This window comes from Ascidiella aspersa, chromosome 1 (assembly GCF_963924565.1).
Source record: "Ascidiella aspersa chromosome 1, kaAscAspe10.2, whole genome shotgun sequence".
NCBI classification, from domain to species: Eukaryota; Metazoa; Chordata; class Ascidiacea; order Phlebobranchia; family Ascidiidae; genus Ascidiella; species Ascidiella aspersa.
Genome location: NC_139447.1, coordinates 422,491 through 450,323, shown reverse-complemented (window position 1 = coordinate 450,323; position 27,833 = coordinate 422,491). Strand labels below are relative to the sequence as shown.

General features: G+C 37.8%; 2 protein-coding genes across 2 annotated transcripts; both read left to right on the top strand.

Annotated features, from left to right (window-relative positions):
- Positions 1 to 219: 219 nt before the first annotated feature.
- On the top strand, positions 220 to 20,822 carry LOC146166393 (sperm-specific sodium:proton exchanger-like). Its single transcript, XM_083392223.1, has 30 exons — positions 220 to 382; positions 845 to 984; positions 1,881 to 1,993; positions 2,233 to 2,429; positions 3,485 to 3,613; positions 4,262 to 4,431; positions 4,808 to 4,899; positions 5,328 to 5,468; positions 5,876 to 6,019; positions 6,285 to 6,355; positions 6,445 to 6,473; positions 6,587 to 6,668; positions 7,212 to 7,432; positions 11,310 to 11,384; positions 11,624 to 11,721; positions 12,284 to 12,403; positions 12,700 to 12,856; positions 13,356 to 13,406; positions 13,732 to 13,877; positions 14,254 to 14,385; positions 14,712 to 14,863; positions 15,538 to 15,645; positions 16,068 to 16,205; positions 16,859 to 16,986; positions 17,194 to 17,285; positions 17,396 to 17,507; positions 18,450 to 18,578; positions 19,550 to 19,738; positions 20,144 to 20,243; positions 20,725 to 20,822. Exons 1-30 carry the CDS (start codon positions 220 to 222, stop codon positions 20,820 to 20,822), a joined length of 3,717 nt encoding a protein of 1,238 aa, XP_083248349.1.
- A 750-nt stretch (positions 20,823 to 21,572) lies between these two features.
- LOC146166392 (uncharacterized) lies at positions 21,573 to 25,351 on the top strand. Its single transcript, XM_083389385.1, has 6 exons — positions 21,573 to 21,970; positions 22,306 to 22,531; positions 22,804 to 22,967; positions 23,423 to 23,545; positions 24,052 to 24,296; positions 25,126 to 25,351. Exons 1-6 carry the CDS (start codon positions 21,685 to 21,687, stop codon positions 25,213 to 25,215), a joined length of 1,134 nt encoding a protein of 377 aa, XP_083245511.1. The 5' UTR covers positions 21,573 to 21,684; the 3' UTR covers positions 25,216 to 25,351.
- Positions 25,352 to 27,833: the final 2,482 nt, after the last annotated feature.

Sequence of the window (27,833 nt, the reverse complement as noted above, 5' to 3'; positions counted from 1 at the left end):
GGCACACAAAATGATTGTTTTGTAACAATGGAAATACAAACCAGCTGTTTTTAAACAAGAAAAACTTAAAGTTATTTTGAAGTTTCGCAGCAGTTTAGTTAGCATTTAGCTTTCTGGGCTGTTATTTAATTTATACTTTAGGCAGGTATGATTCAAAGTTAGTTAGTTCGCCCAAAACCTTTGGGCTGTAAAGCAGATAAGATCCAACGCCGCTTCATAATGGGGCTGCTCGATAACATTACTGAAGCGACAATTAACGCAACCCTGAATGAAAGTAATGCCACTAACAACGCAAGTTTAGTGTCTCATGGAAGTGAAGGAGGACATAATGAAACCCCTCCATACCACATCGTATTTATCTTTGGAAGCTGTGGTCTCGGTGGTAAGTTTATTTATGCTAAATTAAAATAGTTGGAAGTCGTGTGTTTTAATCTTATGTGAAACGCGTATTTTTCCTAAATTTGAAAGCTGCAATGTAGGTAACACTGTTGAAAAAGCAACTTGTATTTTTATCTTGACAGTTACTTTCATCTGATGAAGCACAGTTGTGCGAAAGCTTTAGATTATGTCTTCATCAGAAAAACCTGACTTAATTACATGTTAAAATGTTTTTACGTTAAAGTTAAAGGTCTAAAATGAATTGCTATAAACTGTAATGGAATTAAAAAAGGTTTGCACTAAACAGGTTTTCAAAATTTAAGTTTAATAAAAAAATTTTGATGTTCTTAGGTGAAAACGTTAGTTTTGACATCTTTCTCAAGTTAACTATTTCAGTCAAATTTACATTTGTGTATAAATAAAACTATGTTAAATAATTTCAACCAATGAGAGTTCGTTATTTCAGCTGTTCTGCGCATCCTACTGCGCAAGTGGGCAAACTTCGTAAGCGATTGGAAATGGGGGAGCTTGTTAAAACTCCCCTACACTGTGTTCCTGCTAATCATCGGAATGGTACTGGGAGCCATTGGAATGCATTATCCAGACGTAAGTGACGAAGTTATTCTCTTGTTACTTTGTTTTGGTGTAATTTTTTTTCCGTTTTATATTGTTATTTTTGGTAATGCTCTTGTTTTATTTTTGGCTCTGGTTTCTGGCGCTGGCCTAGAATCCTACCACTGCACATAATATTCGGGTTAGGGTGTGGGTCAGCGTTTGGGTTAGGTTGGGTCAAGTATTATTATTAAATAATGAATGTAATAATACCCACCCACACTAAAACATGAACTCTCATCCTAATCCAAATATTGTGCATTAATTTAATAATTGTAGTAGGATTATAGACCAGCGCCAAAAATACTAACAATGTTTGGATTGGTGTTGGAGTTCAGGTTCGGGGTGGTCAAGTATTATTGTTATATTTATTTATTTCTTGCAATTTTATTTTTTTAAATGGTCGTTTTCTTACGATAAAAAAGTGTTAGGATTCTAGACAAGCGCCTAAAAGTAGAATATTGTATTTTCAATATTTCAAAAGGCTTTTAACAAATCAAAATGTGTCAGATATTTTCAAACTATATTTGCTTGTACAATATCCACTGGCAAACCTAATGTGACCTCAATACTTAAAGCATGGCAGAAAATCATATATGAACTAGAAATGTATTTTATGATTATTGGCCTCCATTAAAGTCTTTAAAATATTAAAATTATATCACACTACTTTGTGTACCCATTTCAAATTCTGTTTGGTTTTCACAGTTTTAAAGGTCATTTGATCTGTACGACAATAATTTATGACCAGAAAAATTAGGTTATGTTAAGATAACTTCCCCTTTTGAAGAACATTTCGATTACAATGATTTAAATACACAATATACGCTTTTATTACCAAATCAGTTAAACTTAACTACTTACCACTATAATGTTGTTATATGCTGCAGCAAGTAGAGCCCTACCTCATGAGCAAGATGGACCCGGAACTGTTCCTGCACATCTTCCTTCCTGTTGTTATCTTTGAGTCGGCTTACGTCATTGACATCCACGTCTTTTGGAGGTAAGGTATCAAAAATACTCTATTTTATTGTTAATTCAGTCAGGTAAAATCTTCCACACATAAGTTTATAAAGAAAGTGAAAGCCAACTTGTTTTGGAACTAGAAAACTGTATTGGTACGTACTTAGATGGAGATTAATAAATTTTGTTAATTTTTACATTATATATAGCCTACATATGTTTTTATGTTAGAAATAATTGATAAGTATTAGCTCTTGCCTGTAACTTGTGTTTCTACAGGTCGATCGGCCATGTGAGCATGCTGTCTGTCCCCGGCTTGCTTCTAGCAACAGTGCTCACTGCAGCTCTGTCCCTGGTTGTACCGGAGATCGGGAACATCACCGACTGGACGGCCAAGATCTACATCGCGCTTATATTCGGAGCCATCATAAGTGCGACTGATCCAGTGGCTGTCGTTGCATTGCTCAAAGATCTCGGTCAGTAGAAAAGTTTAAATCATAATGAGAAGCTCCTATGCTAATTATATATTTCTTTAAAACCTACCCACAAGCACAGCATTAACTTCTGCTCAAGTGTTGACGAAGGAAACCGATTACCACAAGCGAGGTTTTCTCGAGTCGTGGAACTTCCATTCACGCGCCAGCACCATGAACGTAAAAACTGACGTTCTAATGCCGATAAGCTATCTTACTTGTCGATTTATAAGGAATCTGTTTTGCACGATACGTCAGTATCCTGATGAAGACGTTCTGTATAGCACGTCGAAACGTCGATCTATTATATAATATTGCTGGAAGAGCAACTCCGTTTTCTTTATTAGTATTATGCCTTATAACAACAGTTTATACTAAGTTAAGCTTTGGCTGTCATTAGCTTCAGATAGTGGGGAATTAAAGTATATTTAAAGTTTTTCACTTATATATTGTTATTGCCAAGCATTGCATGTATAAACAAAAATAGTAATGCCAGAAGAACGATTTTTAAGTCAGAAGTTAATAAATCTCTAATATAGATAAACAGGTCAAAACTAAAGTTATTATATTTGATTGAGTATTTTAGCCAGTGCTTCCCAAAATGTTTTGGCTCGCGGCACATTTTTAACAGAACTACAATGGAGTAATTTTACAATCGCCCTTAACACACAACAAACTATATGTAAATGACTTGATATGAATAATTTGTAATAGATAGTTCGTATTTAAGTCAAAATGCTTGTGTGTATGCCTATTGATAATACAAATAACTTATTTTCCAAAATTGCAAAAAGTTTTGCGGCACATTGACAATCTCTCGAGGCACACTAGGGTACCGCGGCACTCAGTTTGGAAATCACTGATTTTAGCATACACCTATGACACACTTCACTCTTGAAGACTTTTTTTGCTTTTTTAAAACCACCATGATTTTCCTACAACCAGCATACAGAATTTAGATATATTTTTGGTTTCAAACATGCAATTAAATACATCAATTAGCTAGCTTGCACGGTAGTCAAAAATTATTTCAACAGCGATATGATTGTATTGTTCAGGAAACCAGAAATACCTTGGCACTATTATCGAGGGTGAGGCACTTCTAAACGACGGAGCTGCCATCGTTGTTTTCAAGATATTCCTTGAACTACTCAAGTCCATGACGCCATACTTTGAAAGCCAGACAGGTGGGTGTTGCAGTCTTGGCCTCTATTTCAAATTACACTGGTATTATAAAACATTTAGTTTATCAGTTAATAAAAAAAATAATAAGTGCCCCAAAACAATCTGCTTTTATACAACCTCTGATACTTACAAGCATTTCACATCACACAGATTTGTACTTATATGTTTTTTAATTATTGCTGCCAACAATTTAGTTGAAATCCATGCCACCCCAGTTTGTTTATGCCAGTTCCAGTATGTTACATTAGGCATGTTTGTAAAATAAAATGATCCTGGAACACCTATATAGTTATTTTTTTAAAGTAAGTGCACTTTTGGTCAAAAAGTGATTTTGATTTAATCAAAAACAAATTTTTATGTTCTTGTGTTTAAAACAGTGTTTTTCAACCTCTTTAAGCGACGTACCAATGGGTGACTTTTAATTGTTGCTGCATAGCACATGATTTCAAAATAAACTTATTGGTTTAAATTTACCTATGTTTATTAAAGCCTAAAAAATTCATGAAAAACCTCCAGTGCTAATCAATGCTTATTTAAACTAGTTAGGAAGGGTTATTGTGTAAAATGTTCAGGATTGTATTGGAGCAAGAACTTTATTTTACCCGACCCCACTTTGTAACCCCTGATTTAACGAGTCTGTTTTGTTGCAGCGTTGACCACCTTCCAACTCGTGATCCAACAATCGCTACTAGGTCCTGTGATTGGTTGGATGATGGCTCGTGTGGGGAGCTTCATTCTCCTGCAGATCTACAACGATGCACTGGCCGAGATCACGTGCACACTAAGCTTCACCTACATCACATTCTATGTCGGCGAAGTGGTGAGCGAATAAACTTGGTTGGCGAATTTCGTTTCTTTGATATTATTATAAATAAGGCTATGGTTTATTTTATTTGAATATTTTTGTAATTAAACTTGAATCATCAGATATATATTTATTTGAAAATTAGTTATTTATTCACCTAAAGTCTTGTTCGATCTGCTTTACAAATTGTCACATCTTATTCATTCACGTTTTTTATAATTAAATTTAACACTTTTTGGATCTGTGGTTTTACTTAAATAAACTTTAAAAGACACATGATTAACATTTTTTATGCTGAGAAAAGTAATAATAAAGCTGTATGACCAATACCGACCTACTGATGGAACCACAAACTCTCACCTTGCTTATATCGTTGCTTGTCTCGTTGTAGTGCAACACTTCAGGCGTGCTTGCTGTTGTAACGTTCGGACTTGCACTAGACAGAGCTTCCATTACTCCACAAGTCGACCATTTCCTACACAGGTAAGCACTTCGTATGCAAACGTACAACAAGCTAGTGGTATCTAGATTACTAAGTGAACAGTTTGAAATACCGGTATCTTGTTGCTTTGTTGTTATAAAAGTTCAAAAGAATTGAATATACTTGAGTGCCAGGCTTTGTATCAATTGTAAAGTTGTTCTTCCGGCAATTTTTTTTTAATAAATGTATCAATGTTTTGAGAAGCTATAGGCTACAGGAAATCTTGTTCAGGGAAATCACATTGCAACTGGGTGAAACGTGACACTGTGGATATGCCATTAAAGCATCAATGTTATTTTTGGAGTAGCGTCTTTTATTATTGTCAAATTACCTCCATGAATCACCAAACTACCTTTCGCGATAGCGAGCCACAGTTAAGGGCCACTGACGTACTTTCCTTGCATCTCAACCCATGTTTGTTTGCGCACAGGTTCTGGGAGATGCTCGCCTACCTCGCCAACACACTCATATTCGTGATTGTGGGCATCACGATCACAAAGAACATGGAGCACATCACGATATACGACATCGGCTACATGCTCATTATATACCTTGGAATCACAGTTATAAGGTGTGTCAGTTGGTTGGCAGGTACTATACCTTTTCACCCTAAATAAATCATTAAAATGTAACATAAAAAAAAAATTAAAGATTTCGTTTTTAATTGTGTTTATATTCATTAGAAGCAATTTTGTTTTGCAAATCAAATCACTTTTAGGGTTTTTGTGTTCTAATTTATTTTGCCAGGATAATAACCATTCTGTGATTAGTTTTTCTGGCAACATCAATAAACATTTATTTATCCTCAAAAAGTTGAAATAAATTGTGTGTTTATTACCAATACAAATATTTTCGCTAAACTGAATAATACGTCTATGCATACAAACCTAATTTACCAAATATTTTAGTATTAACCGAATTGTAACCCAATCAACATAAAAACATCCACCCACAATTTACCCGCACATTACAACGCAGAGGTCTCAGCATCTTCTGCTTCTTCCCAGCGATGAAGCGACTCGGCATCGAGTTGTCATGGCGACACGTGCTGGTGATGACGTGGGGAGGGCTGAGGGGGGCGGTCGGACTCGCGCTCGCCATTTACCTCAACCACTATGTCGAGTGAGATGGTGTTTATGTTGGTTTCACTTCGCATAACTAACTATTTTATAAACCTATTGTTAAACATTAATCTTTCAAGGTATTTGTTGATTTTCTTACGATCTTTTCGATCTTACGTTTGATAAATTTGTTTTTAATAATGTTGTTAATCAATGTACTTTACCCTTTTAATAAAAATATCAACCACACATTAAAAGTGCAATATTCACAGAACTGGTAATTGCAACAGAATTTATATTTTAATTTTTCGCCTCACTTTGTTTAGAGTTTTGTCGCCAACAACCTCTCGTGAAATGGATGAACTCTACAGCAGTTCGGTTTACAACCCAGTTAAAGGTAAATATTAGTTCTAAAATATTCAAGAAGCCATTGTTTGTTGCAATATATATAATGTTTTTATTTTACCTGAGTTGCATTATTTTCAGATATCAACTTTGAAAACATTTTTCAAAAGGTATGTTTTATAATATGTTCTTTCAAAGGTTTCTTTTAACCTGTTTTGCTTCAACTGGATTTGTATTAGCTTGCTTTTAACATTTATTCTCGTTTTTCCCCTTATTCCACCAGATCTTGATTCACACTGGCGGCATAGTGGTGCTGACTCTTGTGATCAACGCTAGCACAATAGAAGCCGTGCTCACTAAACTTGGTAAGTCACACGCACAACATGTGATTGTGCCATGCATTCGTAATGCACAAGTTGTTACGGCCTCTAACTTTAATGTGACTCTCCTTTACATTCATGGACTTTTACTAGTTAATTGTAACGATTTATGGTGCCAACTGTTTCATAATAATAGCGTTAATTAGCCAGGTATCTTTGTGAAAATTGTTTAACTCCTATTTCTTCAAATTAAAAGTGCTTGGATAACTGAAACATAAAACAATTTTTTGAAAGCTGCTTTCATTGTCATAAAATTAAAAAAGTCGCTCGCCTTAATTTTAAACTTCCATACGATAACCCAGGCATGTTGAGGCTTTACTGTTTTTGAAAAGCGACCAGTTTGTTTTTATATATTTAAATAATAAGAATATTTAGATCGTTAAATTTTGTGCGATTAAGTGCAAAATAAAAAATGTTGGCCAGTCACGAATTTCATGTTTTAATATATCGGTTTAATTATTTCTGCTGCTGTAAAATATCACAATCATTTAAACCCGATCCAAACTAATGATTTGTGACGTGACAAAGGCATGCTTGACATCACAAACGCGCAGCAGATGACGATGATGAACGCAGTGAACCGTATCCAGTGCGACTTGCACCGTTCACTTGCGGTTCTCAAGTACGACCGCTTCCTCGCTGATGCCAAGTGGTCCATGGTGGAAGACCTCACCGTGGTCGACTACCCTTACAAGGATAAACCTCAGGTTAGTCTTTATATAGACAACAATGCTGATGGGAATGATCAGGTGGATCTGCCTTTTCGTGATTTTAATTTGTTTTTCCTTGCCTTTCTATATTTGTGACTCTTTTTGTATGCGCATCTTACCGAAATCAGTCAGCCTAATCAGAATTATATTGCAAGCAAGGCCAGTCTAGAAAATCAACTTATTTTTGGTGAGGTTCGAACCAACGACCTCAGTCATACCGTATGAGTTCAGCCATTACGACTCCAGAAGGGCTTGATCACAGAACACGCATTGTCTATATGTACATTTCAGTTTATTTGGTGTGCATATAATTTTGTTAATACTTTATTCCGATTGTCGGTGCTGATATACTTATTTTACGTTGACCATGGATAGTATGGACTAGCCTACGTGATATTTACCATGGGTAAGTTATCGAAACGAGAAGAAATGTGATTGAAAAAGAAGCTATTTTTTAAATAATAATGTGCCTGATAGTGACAGTTTAATCATTTGATGTAACTTGCTCTAGTCTATTTATTATTTTATTCCGACTTTGTTTAATCATTTCATTAGAATAAACATATTAAAACATTCCAGCTGATCTCCACTCAAACTGCCCAGTCAAAAAGTTGAACAAAAGGCCTGACAATCCCAAACTTAAGCAAAAAGTTTTTCACTTTATTTTATATCTTTGTCGATGCAGAGTTCACCCAACCATGACGGGCTGGATCTAAACGATGACGGATACAAGCACACAACTTTACAGGTTTGTTTAAATACAAGCACACAACTTTAGAGGTTTGTTTAAATACAAGCACACAACTTTGCAGGTTTATTTAAATACAAGCACACAACTTTAGAGGTTTGTTTAAATACAAGCACACAACTTTAGAGGTTTGTTTAAATACAAGCACACAACTTTATTGTTTAAATACAAGCACACAACTTTGCAGGTTTATTTAAATACAAGCACACAACTTTACAGGTGTGTTTAAGTACAAGCACACAACTTTACAGGTGTGTTTAAATACAAGCACACAACTTTACTGGTTTGTTTAAATACAAGCACACAACTTTACAGGTTTGTTTAAATACAAGCACACAACTTTACAGGTGTGTTTAAGTACAAGCACACAACTTTAGAGGTTTGTTTAAATACAAGCACACAACTTTAGAGGTTTGTTTAATTACAAGCACACAACTTTACAGGTGTGTTTAAGTACAAGCTCACAACTTTGCAGGTTTATTTAAATACAAGCACACAACTTTGCAGGTTTATTTAAATACAAGCACACAACTTTAGAGGTTTGTTTAAATACAAGCACACAACTTTAGAGGTTTGTTTAAATACAAGCACACAACTTTACAGGTGTGTTTAAGTACAAGCACACAACTTTGCAGGTTTGTTTAAATACAAGCACACAACTTTGCTGGTTTATTTAAATACAAGCACACAACTTTAGAGGTTTGTTTAAATACAAGCACACAACTTTAGAGGTTTGTTTAAATACAAGCACACAACTTTACAGGTGTGTTTAAATACAAGCACACAACTTTACTGGTTTGTTTAAATACAAGCACACAACTTTAGAGGTTTGTTTAAATACAAGCACACAACTTTACAGGTGTGTTTAAGTACAAGCACACAACTTTGCAGGTTTATTTAAATACAAGCACACAACTTTAGAGGTTTGTTTAAATACAAGCACACAACTTTACAGGTGTGTTTAAATACAAGCACACAACTTTATTGTTTAAATACAAGCACACAACTTTGCAGGTTTATTTAAATACAAGCACACAACTTTACAGGTGTGTTTAAGTACAAGCACACAACTTTACAGGTGTGTTTAAATACAAGCACACAACTTTACTGGTTTGTTTAAATACAAGCACACAACTTTACAGGTTTGTTTAAATACTAGCACACAACTTTACAGGTGTGTTTAAGTACAAGCACACAACTTTAGAGGTTTGTTTAAATACAAGCACACAACTTTAGAGGTTTGTTTAATTACAAGCACACAACTTTACAGGTGTGTTTAAGTACAAGCTCACAACTTTGCAGGTTTATTTAAATACAAGCACACAACTTTAGAGGTTTGTTTAAATACAAGCACACAACTTTAGAGGTTTGTTTAAATACAAGCACACAACTTTACAGGTGTGTTTAAGTACAAGCACACAACTTTGCAGGTTTGTTTAAATACAAGCACACAACTTTGCAGGTTTATTTAAATACAAGCACACAACTTTAGAGGTTTGTTTAAATACAAGCACACAACTTTAGAGGTTTGTTTAAATACAAGCACACAACTTTACAGGTGTGTTTAAATACAAGCACACAACTTTACTGGTTTGTTTAAATACAAGCACACAACTTTACAGGTTTGTTTAAATACAAGCACACAACTTTACAGGTGTGTTTAAGTACAAGCACACAACTTTGCAGGTTTATTTAAATACAAGCACACAACTTTACAGGTTTGTTTAAATACAAGCACACAACTTTGCAGGTTTATTTAAATACAAGCACACAACTTTACAGGTGTGTTTAAGTACAAGCACACAACTTTACAGGTTTATTTAAATACAAGCACACAACTTTAGAGGTTTGTTTAAATACAAGCACACAACTTTAGAGGTTTGTTTAAATACAAGCACACAACTTTGCAGGTTTGTTTAAATACAAGCACACAACTTTAGAGGTTTGTTTAAATACAAGCACACAACTTTACAGGTGTGTTTAAATACAAGCACACAACTTTACAGGTGTGTTTAAATACAAGCACACAACTTTAGAGGTTCGTTTAAATACAAGCACACAACTTTACAGGTTTATTTAAATACAAGCACACAACTTTACAGGTTTGTTTAAATACAAGCACACAACTTTACAGGTGTGTTTGAATGCAAGCACAAAACTTTGCAGGTTACTTTAAATACAAGCACACAACTTTAGAGGTTTGTTTAAATACAAGCACACAACTTTAGAGGTTTGTTTAAATACAAGCACACCACTTTACAGGTGTGTTTAAATACAAGCACACAACTTTGCAGGTTTATTTAAATACAAGCACACAACTTTAGAGGTTTGTTTAAATACAAGCACACAACTTTACAGGTGTGTTTAAATACAAGCACACCACTTTAGAGGTTTGTTTAAATACAAGCACACAACTTTACAGGTGTGTTTAAATACAAGCACACAACTTTACTGGTTTGTTTAAATACAAGCACACAACTTTACAGGTTTGTTTAAATACAAGCACACAACTTTACAGGTGTGTTTAAGTACAAGCACACAACTTTGCAGGTTTATTTAAATACAATCACACAACTTTACAGGTTTATTTAAATACAAGCACACAACTTTACAGGTGTGTTTAAGTACAAGCACACAACTTTACAGGTTTATTTAAATACAAGCACACAACTTTAGAGGTTTGTTTAAATACAAGCACACAACTTTGCAACATTCGATTGCCCCAAAAGCAGGGGTTCTTAAACTGGGGTCTGTGAACCTATTGGGGTACGTGGGATTGTTTAGTGGGTCCATAAAGGCAAAATTCAAATATTGAGTTATTATTTAAAAAATTGAATTCTTTTTTTCAAAGAAAATAGAACAATTTAAAAAAACGCGTTACGCCTTTTTTGTGAATGTATTTAGACTCCAATTTTCAATTTTTGACTGAAAACAGAAAATTTCTTAAGTTTACTTGTATATGACGTCATCTCTGAAAATTCTTGCCGATAACTGGTTTACGCGAACCTCAACATTTTGTTAGGCTAGGGGTCCGTGTTGAAAAAATAAGAATTGTGAATGACCATTTTGTAACTTCAAACAAAATCGAGCAAACTAGGTTTTGGTAATTGTCAAAGCGCAATCTTTTGTGTGAATTTGTGCTTTCTCAACAATATTGTTTCGTGGCAGATCTTCAACTCCCAAGATGAGACTTACAAGGATTTGTTCGAAGAAGCCAGGTTGAGGATGATTAAAGCACTCAAGGTACAACAACCATGCTACAACTACACCCTTGCCAAAAACGCATAACTATGTTTGTACAGATAAATAACAATATTTCGAATTAGTATGTTGATTCCAGCAGAAAACACGTTTAAAATATATTTATGTCTTCAGTCGCATGTTAAACAAACGTCATCTATTAAACCAAGCTTGTTTCCTAATAGCTAAGTTGATTTTGAAGACGTGCAATGTTTGAAGTGCGTTGCTCTGTTGTGTTGTAGATGTCTTACGGCAAGCAATACAGCAACGGGATGCTGACCGACCAAGAGGCAAGAGTGCTCATATCAGCGGCCGACACCGCAGCTGACAAACCGGGAGCGTGAGTGTTATACCATATACCTTCAAGTACAACCAAACTATGACAGCTTGCGTATGCTTCACCAGGTCAAAGTGTATTTGGATTACCTAAATAAGGCGGTTTATCAGGATTTCATTGTCCAAACGGGAGACTTGCTGCTAACCATTGAGCGACGCATTTCATCGTTTTTCGATATATTGCCACGTACACTTATATTGTGCCAACCATATAGAAAACCGCTTTTTAGGCTAGGTGAGATTCGAACTCACAACCTTGGTCATAGCAGGGGTCGCTATTTCAAATTGTTCCGAGAATCATACCGGTACCTATTATTTATTTTAACCAGGTCTGCGGGGTCGGTTTGTTTTTTCGGGAATCGGGCTCGGAGTTATTTTTTTGGCCTGAGTCCCGGGAGTCCTACCCTGGTTATTTTTAGCCGACTCTGCAGCCCTGAATGTAACTATCGAACAATTGACAAGACATCTGATAAGCCCCGAGTTTAGGGTCCAAGCAGGACGCCCCAGTGTTGTTGTCGCTTCCCGGTGAGTTGTTGTTGAATGCCCCAGCTTTAAACCTCCTACAGGTTCGTCAACGTTGACACGATCAGTAAGAACTGGAAGGTTACCGGGATACTTCCTTACGCCAAAGCAAAGCTCGAGGACTGGATGTACAGCAAGAAGACATTCAACCTTAAGCCGCCGAGGTAAAGTATTTGGGGCTCACTTAAATAAACACAACTTTGCTATCAAATGACAAAAATGCTGTGCGTTTGCATTTAAACATAGATTAAAATTTGATTTGCTGTGTTGTTCTAAGCTTAAATTAACTTTTTCATTAGGGTTTTGTTTTCAAGACTTTTTATAAAGAAAACACAAAAAACAATGTTATTCCAAATTGACTTCCCCGAAGCATAACATTTGCAAGACATCGGCAAAACTGCAACTATCCCTTAGAGCCCGAAGTTTGGCGGAAACCCGACTAACGTTCACTTCCACTTAGGAACCGTCAGCTTCGCAAGATCTACCGTCTTGTGATCAGCAACAAGTTCGAGATCGTGATGCAATGCATCATCATCCTCAACATCGTACCTATCGTGCTCGACTTTGTCGTCGATGAGAGCTGGGACAACCCGGAAGCCTGGTTTCTATGGCTACAGGTGACGTCATGTAACATGGTTTCCATGGCTACAGGTGACGTAATGTACCGTGGTTTCCATGGCTACAGGTGACGTAATGTACCGTGGTTTCCATGGCTACAGGTGACGTAATGTTCCATAGCTTGACTTGAAATGCTCATTGCAACAGCAGAATCTTGACCGTTGATGGTCCCTTTTATATTATGTGCCATATGTAGCATTACCTTAACTATATTTGTTGTCACGTACGAATTCAAGTTACGATTCAAGCTGAAAAATGTTACGCGAACAGATTGAGTATTTTGTCTGGTGATTGCGATTTTGGAATCCTGGCTGCATGAGCCGATATTTAGGATGAAAATGCCAATGTGCCATACAGAAACTGCCTTATAAACTCTAATTTATCACGACTATACTAGTACGTGTATAGAGGGCTATATTATCATATTTGTGTAAGATCTTGTGTTTACTAGCTTTTGTTTGAACACGTTCACAACTTTAACCTAACCTTATTGCACAGATCATCAACATCGTGTTTATCGTGATTTACTGCGTCGAGCTTGGACTGAAGGTAAGTTATGTGGGAACGCACAGTTTAACGACTGTTTCTTGAAATGCTGTTTACCGTAATTGGACCAAATATAAAAGGCGGATTTTTTAATGTGGAATGTTTTGCAATTGGATTATAATTCTTGGCAATACTTTCTAAAACTATTATTCTTTCATATTTTAGTTAGTGATCGATATGGACGTTTTCCCTTTAAAGAATTCTACCGGACCAAACTTTTTCTTTGGTTACTGCTTTATCAATTTAAAACCAGCCTATTCAAAATGTTAACATCACGATTTATGTTGCAACCCCATCACAGCTTAGTAACCACTCCACGCTTGTGCAGTTGGCAGGTTTGGGCAAGAAGCAGTTCATATCGAGTCGTTGGAACCAGTTTGACATCCTCATCCTCGTCATCAGTTTCGTCGAAGTTATTCTCGACTTCTCCCTGGTGCAAAGCAGCGGTTCCACGAGCATCGCAAAAACCGTAAAGTAAGTGCACAAGTAAATAACCTTAAAACACACAAATAGTAACTGTCAAACTGAATCTAAAACCATTTTGGTTGACTCTTAATTGTTCCTCTAATGAATTTGTGACTTAAAGCTTAAAATGTTTTATTTTTCATTTTTTGTTGAAGATACGAATGAATCGCAAACAAATCAAAAAGTAATAACATTAATTGTTATTTTGAGGTTATTGTGGCGACATTTAAGCAATCTTTATACAAATGTCCTTAAAAAATCACAATTAAAAACACGTAGCTTATTTAATACCGTGTAGCATGGAAGATATAGGCATCCCTGTAATAAAAACCCATGTGCATTTTAAACGTACACATTCCAACAACGGCATTGTTGTGTCACACAGGACAACAAAGGTGATAAAGTTCGGCAAAGTGACGAAGGCCATTCGAACACTGAGAGCGACGAGGTTGCTGAGGTTGTCCAAGACAATAATGCCAAAGACCGTGGACTTCATCAACAAACTCATCAATAAAAGGTTTGTTGCATGCAAGGGTAGTTACAAGTTAGTACAAACCCTTGGTAGGTTGCGATTGACGATGCATTGCACAACATATAACGTGCTATCGGATGTATTTCCGGTGTAACATCACCACTGCATTACAAAGAATAGCCAGATCATTAGGAGGACATATATGTATTTAACAACTAATAAGTCTATATAAAAAAAGATATAGTCACAGTAATTAAGCAGTGAATGAGCTGGTCTTACTCGCACGACAATCTTTATTAGACCAACTGGTTTCGGTGCATTTTCGTCAGGTGTAGAAGCGATTGTACTTACCGCTTGTTCCTTGTGCCCAGGTTGAGCTTTGGTTACAACGTTGGCAAGGGATTCGTTACAGCTGAGGAAGAAGTTAACAAACTGATCGTTAGCATCAGCGAGAACAGAAGGATACAAAGGAAGCTGATGGACGCCTCCGACACCAACAGACTCATCGTCACCAGGGAGATGGGTGGGTTTGGAGATATACACCACATATATAAAACCCCTGTGTATGTGTAGGCTTGCTACAGCGCGAAGGTTAACCCCTGTGTATTGTAGGCTTGCTACAGCGCGAAGGTTAACCCCTGTGCATTGTAGGCTTGCTACAGCACCAAGTTTAACCCTATGTGTGTGTAGGCTTGCTACAGCGCCAAGTTTAACCCCTGTGCATTGTAGGCTTGCTACAGCGCCAAGTTTAACCCCTGTGCATTATAGGCTTGCTACAGCGCCAAGTTTAACCCCTGTGCATTGTAGGCTTGCTACAGCGCCAAGTTTAACCCCTGTGCATTGTAGGCTTGCTACAGCGCCAAGTTTAACCCCTATGTATTGTAGGCTTGCTACAGCGCCAAGTTTAACCCCTGTCCATTGTAGGCTTGCTACAGCGCCAAGTTTAACCCCTGTGCATTGTAGGCTTGCTACAGCGCCAAGTTTAACCCCTGTGCATTGTAGGCTTGCTACAGCGCCAAGTTTAACCCCTGTGCATTGTAGGCTTGCTACAGCGCCAAGTTTAACCCCTGTGCATTGTAGGCTTGCTACAGCGCCAAGTTTAACCCCTGTGCATTGTAGGCTTGCTACAGCGCCAAGTTTAACCCCTGTGTATTGTAGGCTTGCTACAGCGCCAAGTTTAACCCCTGTGCATTGTAGGCTTGCTACAGCGCGACCATCCTGGCATCGCGATCAGTGTAAAGACGAGGAACGCGATCCGAACCATCCTGAACCACTCAAGGGACACCATCCACCAGCTTTGCGCAGGTCCCTTACTTAGTTTATAATACACTTTGTCGGTTTCGTTTAAAGTACAGCTTATTGCCGTTCCGACTCGGATCAATCCTATTATGTTTGGTATAAATATGTTTTTCGATTTTTAAAGCTTTCATAGCTTGATGACATGTATTTGGTAAATTCCTCATATTAATACCAGTTCTTGTAAATGTGGCCTACTCATTATTGTTGGTGTATCACATGTAAGGTATATCTAGCAATACACAGGAGTTAAGCCATATGTGTTATTGTGAAAGGAACGTGGTGATATATGCCCGTGAGTAAGGTGTAGCTTTTTGCGGTTGAGCAACCAACAAATGCTGATCTCTAGCAGAGTATAGAAGGCATAAATGCAGTGTTTACCTTCAACATCCCGCTTTGTGACACTATAAAGTTGTGTTGTTACGTCACAGGGGGAGTGTTGGACGAGACGGAGAGCCACTTGTTGGAGCGGGGAGTTGAGGTTCGTCAGAAGAGGCTTTCCACCTTCCCATCAACCGTGGCTCCCTTACCTCCTGAAGATCTGCTCGAGAACGTGTTCTGGGTGCAAGGTTGGTGGCATCAGTCTGGCCTCGACTTTAAGCTTTCTATAAACTGTTGCTACGAGCGTTGGACGTCATGCAACCTGAGAACGACAACCTAATCAAGTCTAAGAAACGTTGAAGAAGAAATATAATTACCAGAGGAGCTGTTTTTCATTAAACATTAAGCAAAGTTACAGCGGTACTATAAATGCGGTTACCTAATGTTTTAATTTTGCCAGTAAACAGGCATAGTTTGCAAGAATGTCGGCTCACTTGCCGTTTGAAAAACAATTGTTTTATCAGCCCAACATATTAGTTCTAACTTTGCCAAACGATTGCTTGAGTGCGGAGTCGAACCCACAACCTTCGGATTTCGCACATCAAACTTTTTTTAAATTGAAGTTTGTTTTCCTCTGCACATGCGATCCTAATCTTCCTGCTCGAGAAAGCGCCAGTTTGGTTGAAACACGTCGCTTCTGGCGCCTTCCTGCTTTTAAGTTTCATTCACTACTTTAAAACTTGAACCATACTCCCCAAAACCTGCCCAATTATACTTTAAAGCAAAACTATACATTCGACCAGCACAGCCGGGAAAGCATGAGCAGTCTATTGTTAATATGAGATCCGAAATTTACCCCCAGCAATGTCGCGTGCCAGTTTGTCACGGTTTGTCTCCCCAGAAAACCCGGAGCTGCTCGAGTTCGTGAAGGCCCACTCTGTGTGCATGGATTACGACTATGGTGACGTCATCATGCAGGAGGATGACGTAGTTGACGGGATACACATCATCGTTTACGGGATGATAAAGGTATATGTATGACAGTATGTATAATGTGTGCTCTATACTTACTTGTGCCGGCGGTTTTTGAAATCATATATTACAATAATTTGCTTAGATCAACCGGGAGTGGAGTTTAGTTGCAATAAACTGGCAGCTTTACGTTTGTGCTTGTGTACTTGTACTTACTGATGTATATGTTTAGTTACATGGCCGCTCACTGATCTACTTGTTTAGTTACACGGGGTACTTCACGGTCACATCCAACACCTTACTCTAGAAACTTCCAACCTGAGGATCAACGAGGAGTTACAAGACGACCCTGAAAGGTTGGAACTACTTGAGTGCTCACTTAAAAAGTGCTTTTAATTGTTTAACCATTTATTACTAAAGTATAGACATGTGACCTGGCAGTAATGTTAATTGTTTCTCCTTAAAGCAGTGAACCGGAACAGGAGGACTTCCTCGGATCTGGAAATATCATCGGTGAGATCGGACTCCTCACGAGCACTCATAGATCGTGCACCATCACTTGTGAGACCGCAGTGCAGGTGAGACATCACATGAGTGTTGTGTGAATGTAGTTTCATGAGTGCACCATCACTTGTGAGACCGCAGTGCAGGTGAGACATCACAAGAGTGTTGTGTGAATGTAGTTTCATGAGTCCACCATCACTTGTGAGACCGCAGTGCAGGTGAGACATCACACGAGTGTTGTGTGAATGTAGTTTCATGAGTGCACCATCACTTGTGAGACCGCAGTGCAGGTGAGACATCACAAGAGTGTTGTGTGAATGTAGTTTCATGAGTCCACCATCACTTGTGAGACCGCAGTGCAGGTGAGACATCACAAGAGTGTTGTGTGAATGTAGTTTCATGAGTGCACCATCACTTGTGAGACCGCAGTGCAGGTGAGACATCACAAGAGTGTTGTGTTAATGTAGTTTCATGAGTGCACCATCACTTGTGAGACCGCAGTGCAGGTGAGACATCACAAGAGTGTTGTGTGAATGTAGTTTCATGAGTCCACCATCACTTGTGAGACCGCAGTGCAGGTGAGACATCACAAGAGTGTTGTGTGAATGTAGTTTCATGAGTGCACCATCACTTGTGAGACCGCAGTGCAGGTGAGACATCACATGAGTGTTGTGTGAATGTAGTTTCATGAGTGCACCATCACTTGTGAGACCGCAGTGCAGGCCGCAGTGCAGGTGAGACATCACAAGAGTGTTGTGTGAATGTAGTTTCATGAGTGCACCATCACTTGTGAGACCGCAGTGCAGGTGAGACAGTGCTGTTGAAATTGGTGGTTTTATATTCATTTATAATACTTGGTAGCCGGGTAAATAGGCTCTTTCTTTTTAAAACTTACATATTTAACATTTAAAAAACTTCATCTGTCATTTGAACTGGTTATTGCGCATTAAATTTTACATGCACCATACATGCCAAGTATAATGACGAGATTGCTTTGAAACAAATGTTTGTTGCAGACTTACTTTCTCTCCACTGAGGACATGGAATCAGCTTTCGTGAAGTTCAAGGACCTCAAGATGAAGATGTGGAAGGTTGTGGCGATCAGGATCTCAGCTCCACTCTACCTGGAACACCTCGAGTATCAGGTGAGCGTGAAGCAACCCACTGTGGCTCGGTCAACTCTCAACAGTCAGTTGTCGGGTTCGTTTTGTTTGAGCCGCTTTACAAGGTGCAATTCAGTCCGCGTAACAAAGATTTATAGTTTCTCTTTTTTGGTCTCTATCTAAAGGTGCTTTGACTTGGGAACGAAGCGTAATAACTTGTATTTCTTCGCCTGTGTGTTTTTCATAGGTTGGGTGTCACCTCATATCACTGCTTTGGGAAGGTTTTTGGAATAGAAGAAGCTTTTCACTGATTTTAAATATCATTTTTTGCGCAGTATAACTAAATTTTCCCAATATTAGCTCGATGTAAAGTTGGCGCATACTATTCAAGTGAAAATCTTACCAACACTTGTATCAAAATGACCCCCCACTTTTTCCTAACCCATATTTTCATCCCTTACCCATGTTTTTTTCCCCTACAAACCCATTTGATTTAAGAGAACACAACAACTTCGATGTTTGTACCCCTGAATAATTATTAAACCCTAACGATTTAACTGATATAACCTCAGCCCCAAAGTGTCTCCCCACAAAAACTTATCGCTAAATAAAATTTACTCTAAATTAATATTATTTCCCTACAAACTTATCTCTACAAACCCTAAAAGCATCGTGTCTAAGCCCTACCCCCACCATTTTCACCCCTAAGCCCTACATTTGCACCCCTAAACCCATATTTCTCCCCTAACTTCCATTTTCACCCCTAACCCCACGTTTTCACCTCTAACTCCCTATTTTTACCTCTAACCCCTCATTTTCACCATTAACCCCCTTATTTTCACCCCTAACCCCACCATTTTCACCCCTAACCCCTCATTTTCACCATTAACCCCCCTATTTTCACCCCTAACCCGCCATTTTCACCCTTAACCACCCCATTTTCATCCCTAATCCCACCTTTTTCACCCCTAACCATATATTTTCACTCCTAACCCCATATTTTTTTCCACCAGGCTTTCGGCATCGAACAAATCCACCTACACATGTCTCGGGGTCACGTGATCGAGCTCAACCAATCACGAGGGGTCTTTTTTTTCACTGACGCAATATTGGAGGTGACGGTGGTTCACGGTTCCGTGGATCCCCCTGCCCCACACAAACCCATAAAAGCCCCTTACCTGCTACTGCCAGAGTTCGACGAGGTAAGCAATCCAACGTCATGAGCGGGAATCGAACTCGCGACCTTTGAAACTTGCAACTGCCTACCATTGGTGGAGCAATGCTAGCTTGATTCTGGAATCTATTTCCTCCTATTGTATATATTGCAGAATGTTGTTTTAAACAAGGCTTTACCACGAAGCAGGATATATTCCGCAATAAAAAAATATCATCTTATTTGCCTATTTTACTTACAATTTACTATTTTACAATTCGCACCGATCAGTTTTAACCATTTCTATATGAACAAAACAGTTTTTTTAAAGGAGACAAACTACTCTTAAGGTCATTGGGAAAACAAGAAGATTTAAGTGAACAACTCTTACTAGCAACAGATATGTCCCAGGAAGCCACCAGCTTGATGCACTAACCTCACTTTATTTCCGCAGCTTCGTCTCAGCAAAGGTTGTGAGTTCGCCATTCTTCTGGTGATTCACCGCGAAGAGATCACCCTGGAGACCGTACCCAGTGCTGTTGCTATGGGACACCGTTAGTTATGCTTCCATATCTTTATCAATATAGGCTTTTACTTTTATCGTTAATCGAAGTGAAACAAAGCCAAGTATTGTTTTTTTTTTACTTTGCTCGAGAAATAAGCTCATTATAGATATAGAGCATAGATAGACTTGTTTTAGGTAAACCCTAGATTAGGATTTCTTAAACTGGGGTCCGTGGACTAGTTTCAGGGATTCCATGAATACCAAAATGAACGTATAATGAAAAAAAAATAAATAAAAAATAAAAAAGTTAATTTACCGAAAACAGCTGGTTTCTTGAGTCTACTTGTTTTTTTACGCCAAAAATGTCTGCCGACGGGTGTCCGCGTTAAAAATAGCTATCATTTTACAAAGAAAAAAACAAATACCCAATATAATTACCCATTAACCGCTTACATATCCCCCCCCCCTCCCCCCTAGTTGGGTCTTGTGTTACCCGAGTAACCCCTAATAATCGGTTAATCCCCTTGTAGGAGGTTCCCGACTTCCCTCCATCGCCCGAATATCGTTTCCCAGCCACCAACAAACCTCCAGGAAGATTTCAAGAGTTGCTCCTATCGAGGAGGAGTGAGAGAAATAGTGGGAGCAGAGGAGAAGGTGAGAGCAAGTTGATCTCTCACACTTCTGCCAATAAAAATAGCAAGTATCAAAGTTTTGTGAAGATGTGACGAAGTTTGCGATAAGTACAAAATTTAGTTTAAGGTCCAGATTATTTAAGCACGTTGCGCTTTTTCTTTTATACCGACCGTATCGAGCCGGTAGCCTCTTAAAACTCTCTACAATACTGTAATAGAAAATCCCACGCTAAATTTATTATTAGAATAAGAATTATATATATTTTTTTTTTAGAATAAGAATTATATTTTTTTGGGGCTATATCAAAAAATCCATTGGAAACCTCAAAGCACAGTTCAAATGTTTTAATACTACGTAATAGTTAGATTTTTTTTGCGAAGCTTTTGTTTAAACGTGTTTGTTGTCCAACTAACAATTGAGAATCTTGCTTGGTACAAAAATGTCTTCAAACAAATCATAAGTGGTTTTTATTTGACAGATTGAGAAGAACTAGAGAACACCGTATGACGTCACAGTCATTGTGTATTGTTCAATTTATAAACGCCTATTGTTTTTCAACAATACGACACCATTCTTGCACTTGTTACTAACTACTGTGAGCAAATAATAAAGATCGCGCAATAAGAGCATCGTGATGCGTAACGCCGCTGGCAGTTGAACACTCGCACAATATTCCGTGACGCGCCTTCGGCCAAATGCGAAAAACTAAAGCTTCGACGCTTATTGGCTTGGAGCGCCAGTTAAGGTTAGGCGGGCAGTTGGCAGACAAGATGTGACTACCTCGGTGAAGCTGTGTGGGTTTCAGATAGTTCAGCCGCTTGAGGTTTTGGAATTTAAGTTTAATTTCGTTTTTTTTTATGTTAATTAAAAGTGCTAAAACATTTAATTTGGTCGTGAGATTACCAGCGGTGGGTTTTGAGCTCTTGTGCTTGGAGACTTGTAATCTGACTTACATAATGTTGCTTGGCTGGTTTTTGTTGGTGTGCGTGTGTATGTGCATCGCCCCCACTAGGGGAACCCCCTTTGGGGCCCCACCCGTGGCATGTGGGAATATGTTTCCCCAGCATGGACCCCGACCCCAACCCAACAACCTGGGTTATTCTGTGCAAGCGTCGGACTTCGTTCCTGGGGAGAGAATGGCTGGTGAGTAGAAAATTATTGTCCTAAGGTTTCTGTTCTTTTTTTATTTAGATTAGAAAGAATGTAAACATAAGGTTTGTTGAAAGTTAAACTAATTTTTTATTAGAATTTTTGAATTCTTAAATTTTTTAAAACAGATTTATTGAAAAAACATCTTATTTTTTATTTAGACTTAGACGTTGTGTATAACTTATTCCAAAGAAAACTAAACATAAAAAAAGTTTTTAACAATTTTAAAAAAATTAAATTTTTATGTAATTTAATGATATATTTGGTAAAATTGATCAAGAACCACTCCTTACAACTGAAATAACACTGATGCCATGTTTTACAAACAGTCACAGTGTCTGGCTCCAGCGGGTTCAAAGGTATTTTCGTTCAAGTTCGCGACTTCACGCAGGAATCTGTTGGAAGTTGGGAGGTTTCCCCGGGCTTCAAAACCATCACCTGCTTCGACAACCCAAACTCTGCACTAACCCACTCGAACAGCGCCCCTAAGCCTAACTCGGTCGCTTTTACATGGAACTCTCCGCCCGTTTGTGCTGGCGAGGATTACATGGTCAGGTGGGCCATAATACGAATGATACATAAAATATAACCAACTAAATGTCGTAAAATAAACGTTTTAACAAATTCAACATGAGTTTTAAAACTTTTTTTTTTGTGTTTTATAAATATTTTTTGACACAAGATTTCTTTTTTTATAAAGAATCTGACCGACAGCGAAAATATCAAATTAGAATTAGTAATATTTCAGTCTGTTAAGTAATTTTTATTTATTTAAGCAAACTTTTACTTCAGCGGTTTGTGTAAAAGTGTCAGTTTGTATTTTACAGGGTCACTGTGGTGCGGAGTTACCCGAATTTCCAGACAAACATCATGGCCACCATAAAGTGTGGTTCCAGGCCGGTTGAACCCTCCCCAATGATGCCCCAGCCCCCGGTTAGTACGCCTGGCCTGGCGGGATGTAAATACACTCAATATAACGCAAAGTCCGCAGGTAGATATGAAATTGTTTTGTTTTTTAATTTTAAAACATGATTATGGAGGTTACTACCTCAAAGTACAAATTTTATTGGGATTTCATGAATCTTTATGAAAATGCAGAACTAACTTGTTTCTACAAGCTAAAATGTTTGAGACTAATATAATATAATATATATCAGAAAATTAATTAGGTTTCTGTTCTTGCTTTAATAACCTCTTCTAAAATGCAAACATAGCGATTTTATCATTTTTTAATCTTAAAACCACTTGTATGTGAGGTTATATTATACATAACTTGCTTCTTTCTAAAAACTTTCTGCTTGTTTTATAAATCGACAGATAAAACAAACATTTAAGTCACTTCCAATAAAACTTAAAACAAATTCAATTACTAAATAGACTTTTTAAATTAAGATGCTTTTTAAACATTTATGCACCACAAAGCTAACTTATGACGTCACAATCCAGATTATTACAAAACAAGCTTCGAGGGTTCGACTGGAAACTGGGTGAATTCAAAGGACAGCCCCTGGAAGCTATTAAGCGGGGAAACCCCGTCAAAGTTCACCGGACCCACAAGCGCTCAAGAAGGTGGGTACCAACCGACGTTTATGGTCGGAATAATTTAAATAATAGGATTGCTTTAAGGTGTTTCATGAGGTGAGTTTAGACAACTCATGTGCACTGGACATCTGGAATAATATTTTTCCAGCGATGTTATCAGCAAGTTGATGTTCCCCGGGGCCTCGTGGTTATGTAACGTCGCCTATGATAAGATCTTCAGCGGTTCTTGCAGATGCCCAGGGGCAGAGTAGCGTTGATACAATATCCATGAAACCGGGTCGTTTAAAGCGATTTTATTTAGAAATTTTGCCAAGTCATCGTGATGTTTTTATTTTGGCTGACAAATAGCAGCAAAACACTCTTTACTCTGCGTAAGTAGTTTAATCTAGTGTCAGTTTATTGTTATTCAAATTGTCAAACGCTGTTTATTTGACCTCTACTACCACACCATGTGACCTTGACTATATTTTGTGACCTCTACTACCACCATTTGACCTTGAATATCTCCAGTAACACCTATTTATTATTTCCAGGCAACTATTACGCCTACTTTGAAGCGAGCAGTCCGGCGCAACCAGGGGACAAAGCTATTCTTCATATTGATGACGTCATAGGCTGCTATTGTTTCCACTTCTACTTCAACTTTGACGTCTCGAGTAGAGGTCACGTGTTCTCCGCGTGGTACGGCAGTGACGTCATGTTCCGCATGGATACTCCAGCCAATGGCACTGCTTGGATGAACAAGTACTTCCAGATAGATTCTGATCAGGCCAAAAGGGTAAAAAAATATTCTCTTTAAAAGCTTTTTTAATAATTTTTGTTTAACAGATAACACAATGTACGAAAAATAATTTCATGTTTGGACTTTCGAAATACTACTGCTTGTATAAACACATCATTATGAATGCCCGATATTTCAGACAAAAAAGTCCCGCTTTTTGATCGCATACCAAATGACGTCATCACTGTGCTTACAATAGATGAAGTTGTTAAGTTCAAAGTTTTTTTTATATTATCTGCACAAATTTACTTTGGCATCAGCTAGTTTAGTTGCATAGCTATTAACCCACTTTTACGAATTGACCTTTCAAGGTACAACATCTTCGTTTAATCGTAAAACACGACTAAAGTTTTTTATATTAGTGTGGTGTCAGATCTGAACCGATACCGCCCAAGTATCGGACGATAGCCGATACTACTACTTGGTATCGGGCGTCGGCTCCGATCCGCTATTATCGAACGAACGTCGGCATCATTAAAACAAATTATTTTGAAATACACAAATGTTGACAACAAAGTTTTCGCAAAATAATCTAGCAAAGCTAGCAATTCAGGTCAGACACATTAACCAGATCTCATTCTTATACTGTTGCGTTTGTTTTTATTCAGATATACTGACGATGCCTTAGTTGGCGAAATATATATATATCTTTTTAAGATCTGGTTAATGTGTCTGACCTGAATTGCTAGCTTTGCTAGATTATTTTGCTGTTACTGATCAGGAATTAAGGTCGACATTTATCTTGCAAGGGTCAAGGTGATTTCTATTATTCACATATTCAGTGCAACAACAAAGTTTTCGTTTCTTCTTCTGTTCTCCGACTCAGATCCAATTGATGGCAACACGTGGCAGAGACTGGGTGGGCGATTCAGCTGTCGACAACGTATACGTCACTCCGGGCATGTGCAAGGTGTAACACTCCTGTATGACGTCACAATCATCATTATGGTGTCATCTCCAGTTATTGTAACGCACATTTAGTGGACTAACAACTTGTTGTTTTGTGATCATTTGGAGAAAATAAAGCGGCAAAAACATCTGTTATAACGTTAGTTGGTTGTGTGTTGGTTTTTGAAAGGGTTTCAGATTAAACACGAAAGGTTTCCGAGATTTTTTGCTTCGGCACCCAGCTTAAAAATTAGTTGTGACACCTTTCTAATATTTTCGCTGAGTGGTGTACTGTGATGTCACAATAAACTAAATCCAAACAGCACACCAGACATCAACTATGTAATTTGGAGGCAATTCCAATTTATTTAACTTAAATCGTACACGAAAACTTGTTAGACTAATTTAATGTCCCTCGGCCCAGCCATAAGACCGAGATAAGAACAACATCAACGTTATAATAAAACACTTTCGGAATATTAGGTCAAAAGAAGACCTAATACCTAATAGTCGTAGTACCGTCTAAATCGAAAAAGATCGAAAACCGTCGGAATAAGACCTAAAAGGTCAGAATCAGGCTTAGACTACACTTTATTTAACCCCAAACCCAACCCCTAGGTACATCAATAACTCCCCTAATATTTTCAGACCCCGATCGTCCCATACCCCCTTCCTGCAGTTTTAGGCATCATTTTGGCCATTCAGGTGTTATTAGGATGAATTTAGGACGTATTCAGATTTACGTATTATTCATACTAGTAAGTTATTATTCTGTCGTTCATATTACTGCGTATTTCACTTTATTATGTCATTGGTGTTAATACTATGGTTTTATACATTTTTCTGTTTTACGTATTGTTGCTTTTTAGGTCTTATTGTGTGTTTCCGAAGCACCATATTTAAAATAGCGATAAAACCAAGCAAAACGAAGCTGAACTAAGCTTAGCTAACCATTTTATCTATTCGAAAACTGCAGGCTGAAAAAAAACTATGAAGTATAAAAAAACTTTTAAATGTTGTGAACAGAAATAAAATAAATACCTTGCCCAACGTTGCCTGAGTCACGGGTTAAAACCCACTTGGAAAGGTATCGGCCGGGCAAAATGTAGTAACAGTATCTTGCAGTTTCCAAGCAATGTGTTTTAACAACTGTTATTCAGAAGCGGACCTAGAAGATAAAAATTAGTTTGCTGTTTAAAATTAGGGCCCACATGACGTCACTCATCATCATGATAAAATATTTATTTAAACTGTTTAAATAACATTAATTTTACATAACTCGGTAAAATGTAATCGTTGATCTACTTCTTGGTGTTAAAATTTGCTGGTCGTTGGTTGCCTTAACTACTTCGGCCAGTTCAAAATCACCGAGAAAAACGCACAGGGAAAAACGCACGAGCAATTGTGACGTCAGACATGCATGGCGCGGTCAAACCTAACGCGAAAATAAGCGCGTCCTTACAGTGACGAAATAACCGACCACAATTCCAACGTTTTGTGGTTCAACTTTGTACCCTTACTCGACCAATGAACATTATTTGGCTCAATGATATTGTGTTTTGACAATTTTGTTATAATTTTTTACAAAGCATCGCTTCTTAACTTGTGCACTACGAAATGTTGCCAAGTGCGTCGCAGCCCGCAGGTAAATGGAAGAAATACTTTCAAAAACGTAGTTTTTTCTAATCATGTTTTTACATTTTCTCTCTGCTTAACTCATTAAGCAGACAGTAGGCCTACTAAAAAGTATGGAACTATTAGGCCTTAGGCCTACATATGTAATATAAAACAAGTAATTTAACAGAAATAGTGGTGTTCTGAAAAATCGTGTTTTAAAACCTTGAAAACAACAGTAAATTAAACGGCGAATCGTTTTTTTTTTCGATAGAAACACAAAAGATTTGTAAATGTTGCCAATAAATAAAGATGTGATTAATCGTATTCTGTATGTTTGGGTGAAGCAAACTGTTTTCTTTCTCCCAAGCGATGTTATGTAACTCACAACGCCCTCAATTTCTCGAACATTCCTTTGAGCGACGATCGCGGTCTGCATTATTGCGTCACAGGCACTTTGCCATCTTACTTAAATGTCGGGATGGATCCCTAATGCAGCCGCAATTTCCCACTCACCTTCTACTTTATGTGGTGCAAGTTATTTTCCCACACACAACCGCCCCAGGCGCATCACACCAACTCTACTTTATTGTTTCTTCGCCTTTTTTCGTCGTATAAAATCACAGCGGCAGATGCAGTGGTTTATTCGACCACAATCTCCGCAGATAGCTGAAGCCAGTTAAGGGAGGGAGCGATCTGTGTTGCAGATGGTTCAGTTATTTGGATGCTTTATGAACTAGCGCGGTAGCAGCAGATTTTTGTTAAATATATGGATTATAATTTTTAAAGAATCAATACGTGGTTTGATTTGGGTAACGAAAGCTAAAATACGAAATATAATTTGAAGTTTCAGTAAATGATCGAACCCGGTTTTAATTTAATGGGTCATCATTAAAGTTAGAATACGATCTGACAAGAAATAATAATTTTAGACAGAAACCTTATTGATTCGGAACATTGGATAAAATATGTATTTTTATCCAAATCACACAAATTGAAAGCACTTTTTAAAACCGCACCATTGGAGTTGCG

Coding starts and splice junctions, on each gene's coding strand:
- LOC146166393 (XM_083392223.1), top strand. CDS start 220: ATGGGGCTGCTCGATAACATTACTGAAGCGACAATTAACGCAACCCTG. Junction 12,857..13,355: donor CCTGGTTTCTATGGCTACAG/GTGACGTCATGT, acceptor CTTATTGCACAG/ATCATCAACATCGTGTTTAT. Junction 16,206..16,858: donor GAACGTGTTCTGGGTGCAAG/GTTGGTGGCATC, acceptor TTGTCTCCCCAG/AAAACCCGGAGCTGCTCGAG.
- LOC146166392 (XM_083389385.1), top strand. CDS start 21,685: ATGTTAATTAAAAGTGCTAAAACATTTAATTTGGTCGTGAGATTACCA. Junction 21,971..22,305: donor TCCTGGGGAGAGAATGGCTG/GTGAGTAGAAAA, acceptor TTTTACAAACAG/TCACAGTGTCTGGCTCCAGC. Junction 23,546..24,051: donor ACCCACAAGCGCTCAAGAAG/GTGGGTACCAAC, acceptor TATTATTTCCAG/GCAACTATTACGCCTACTTT.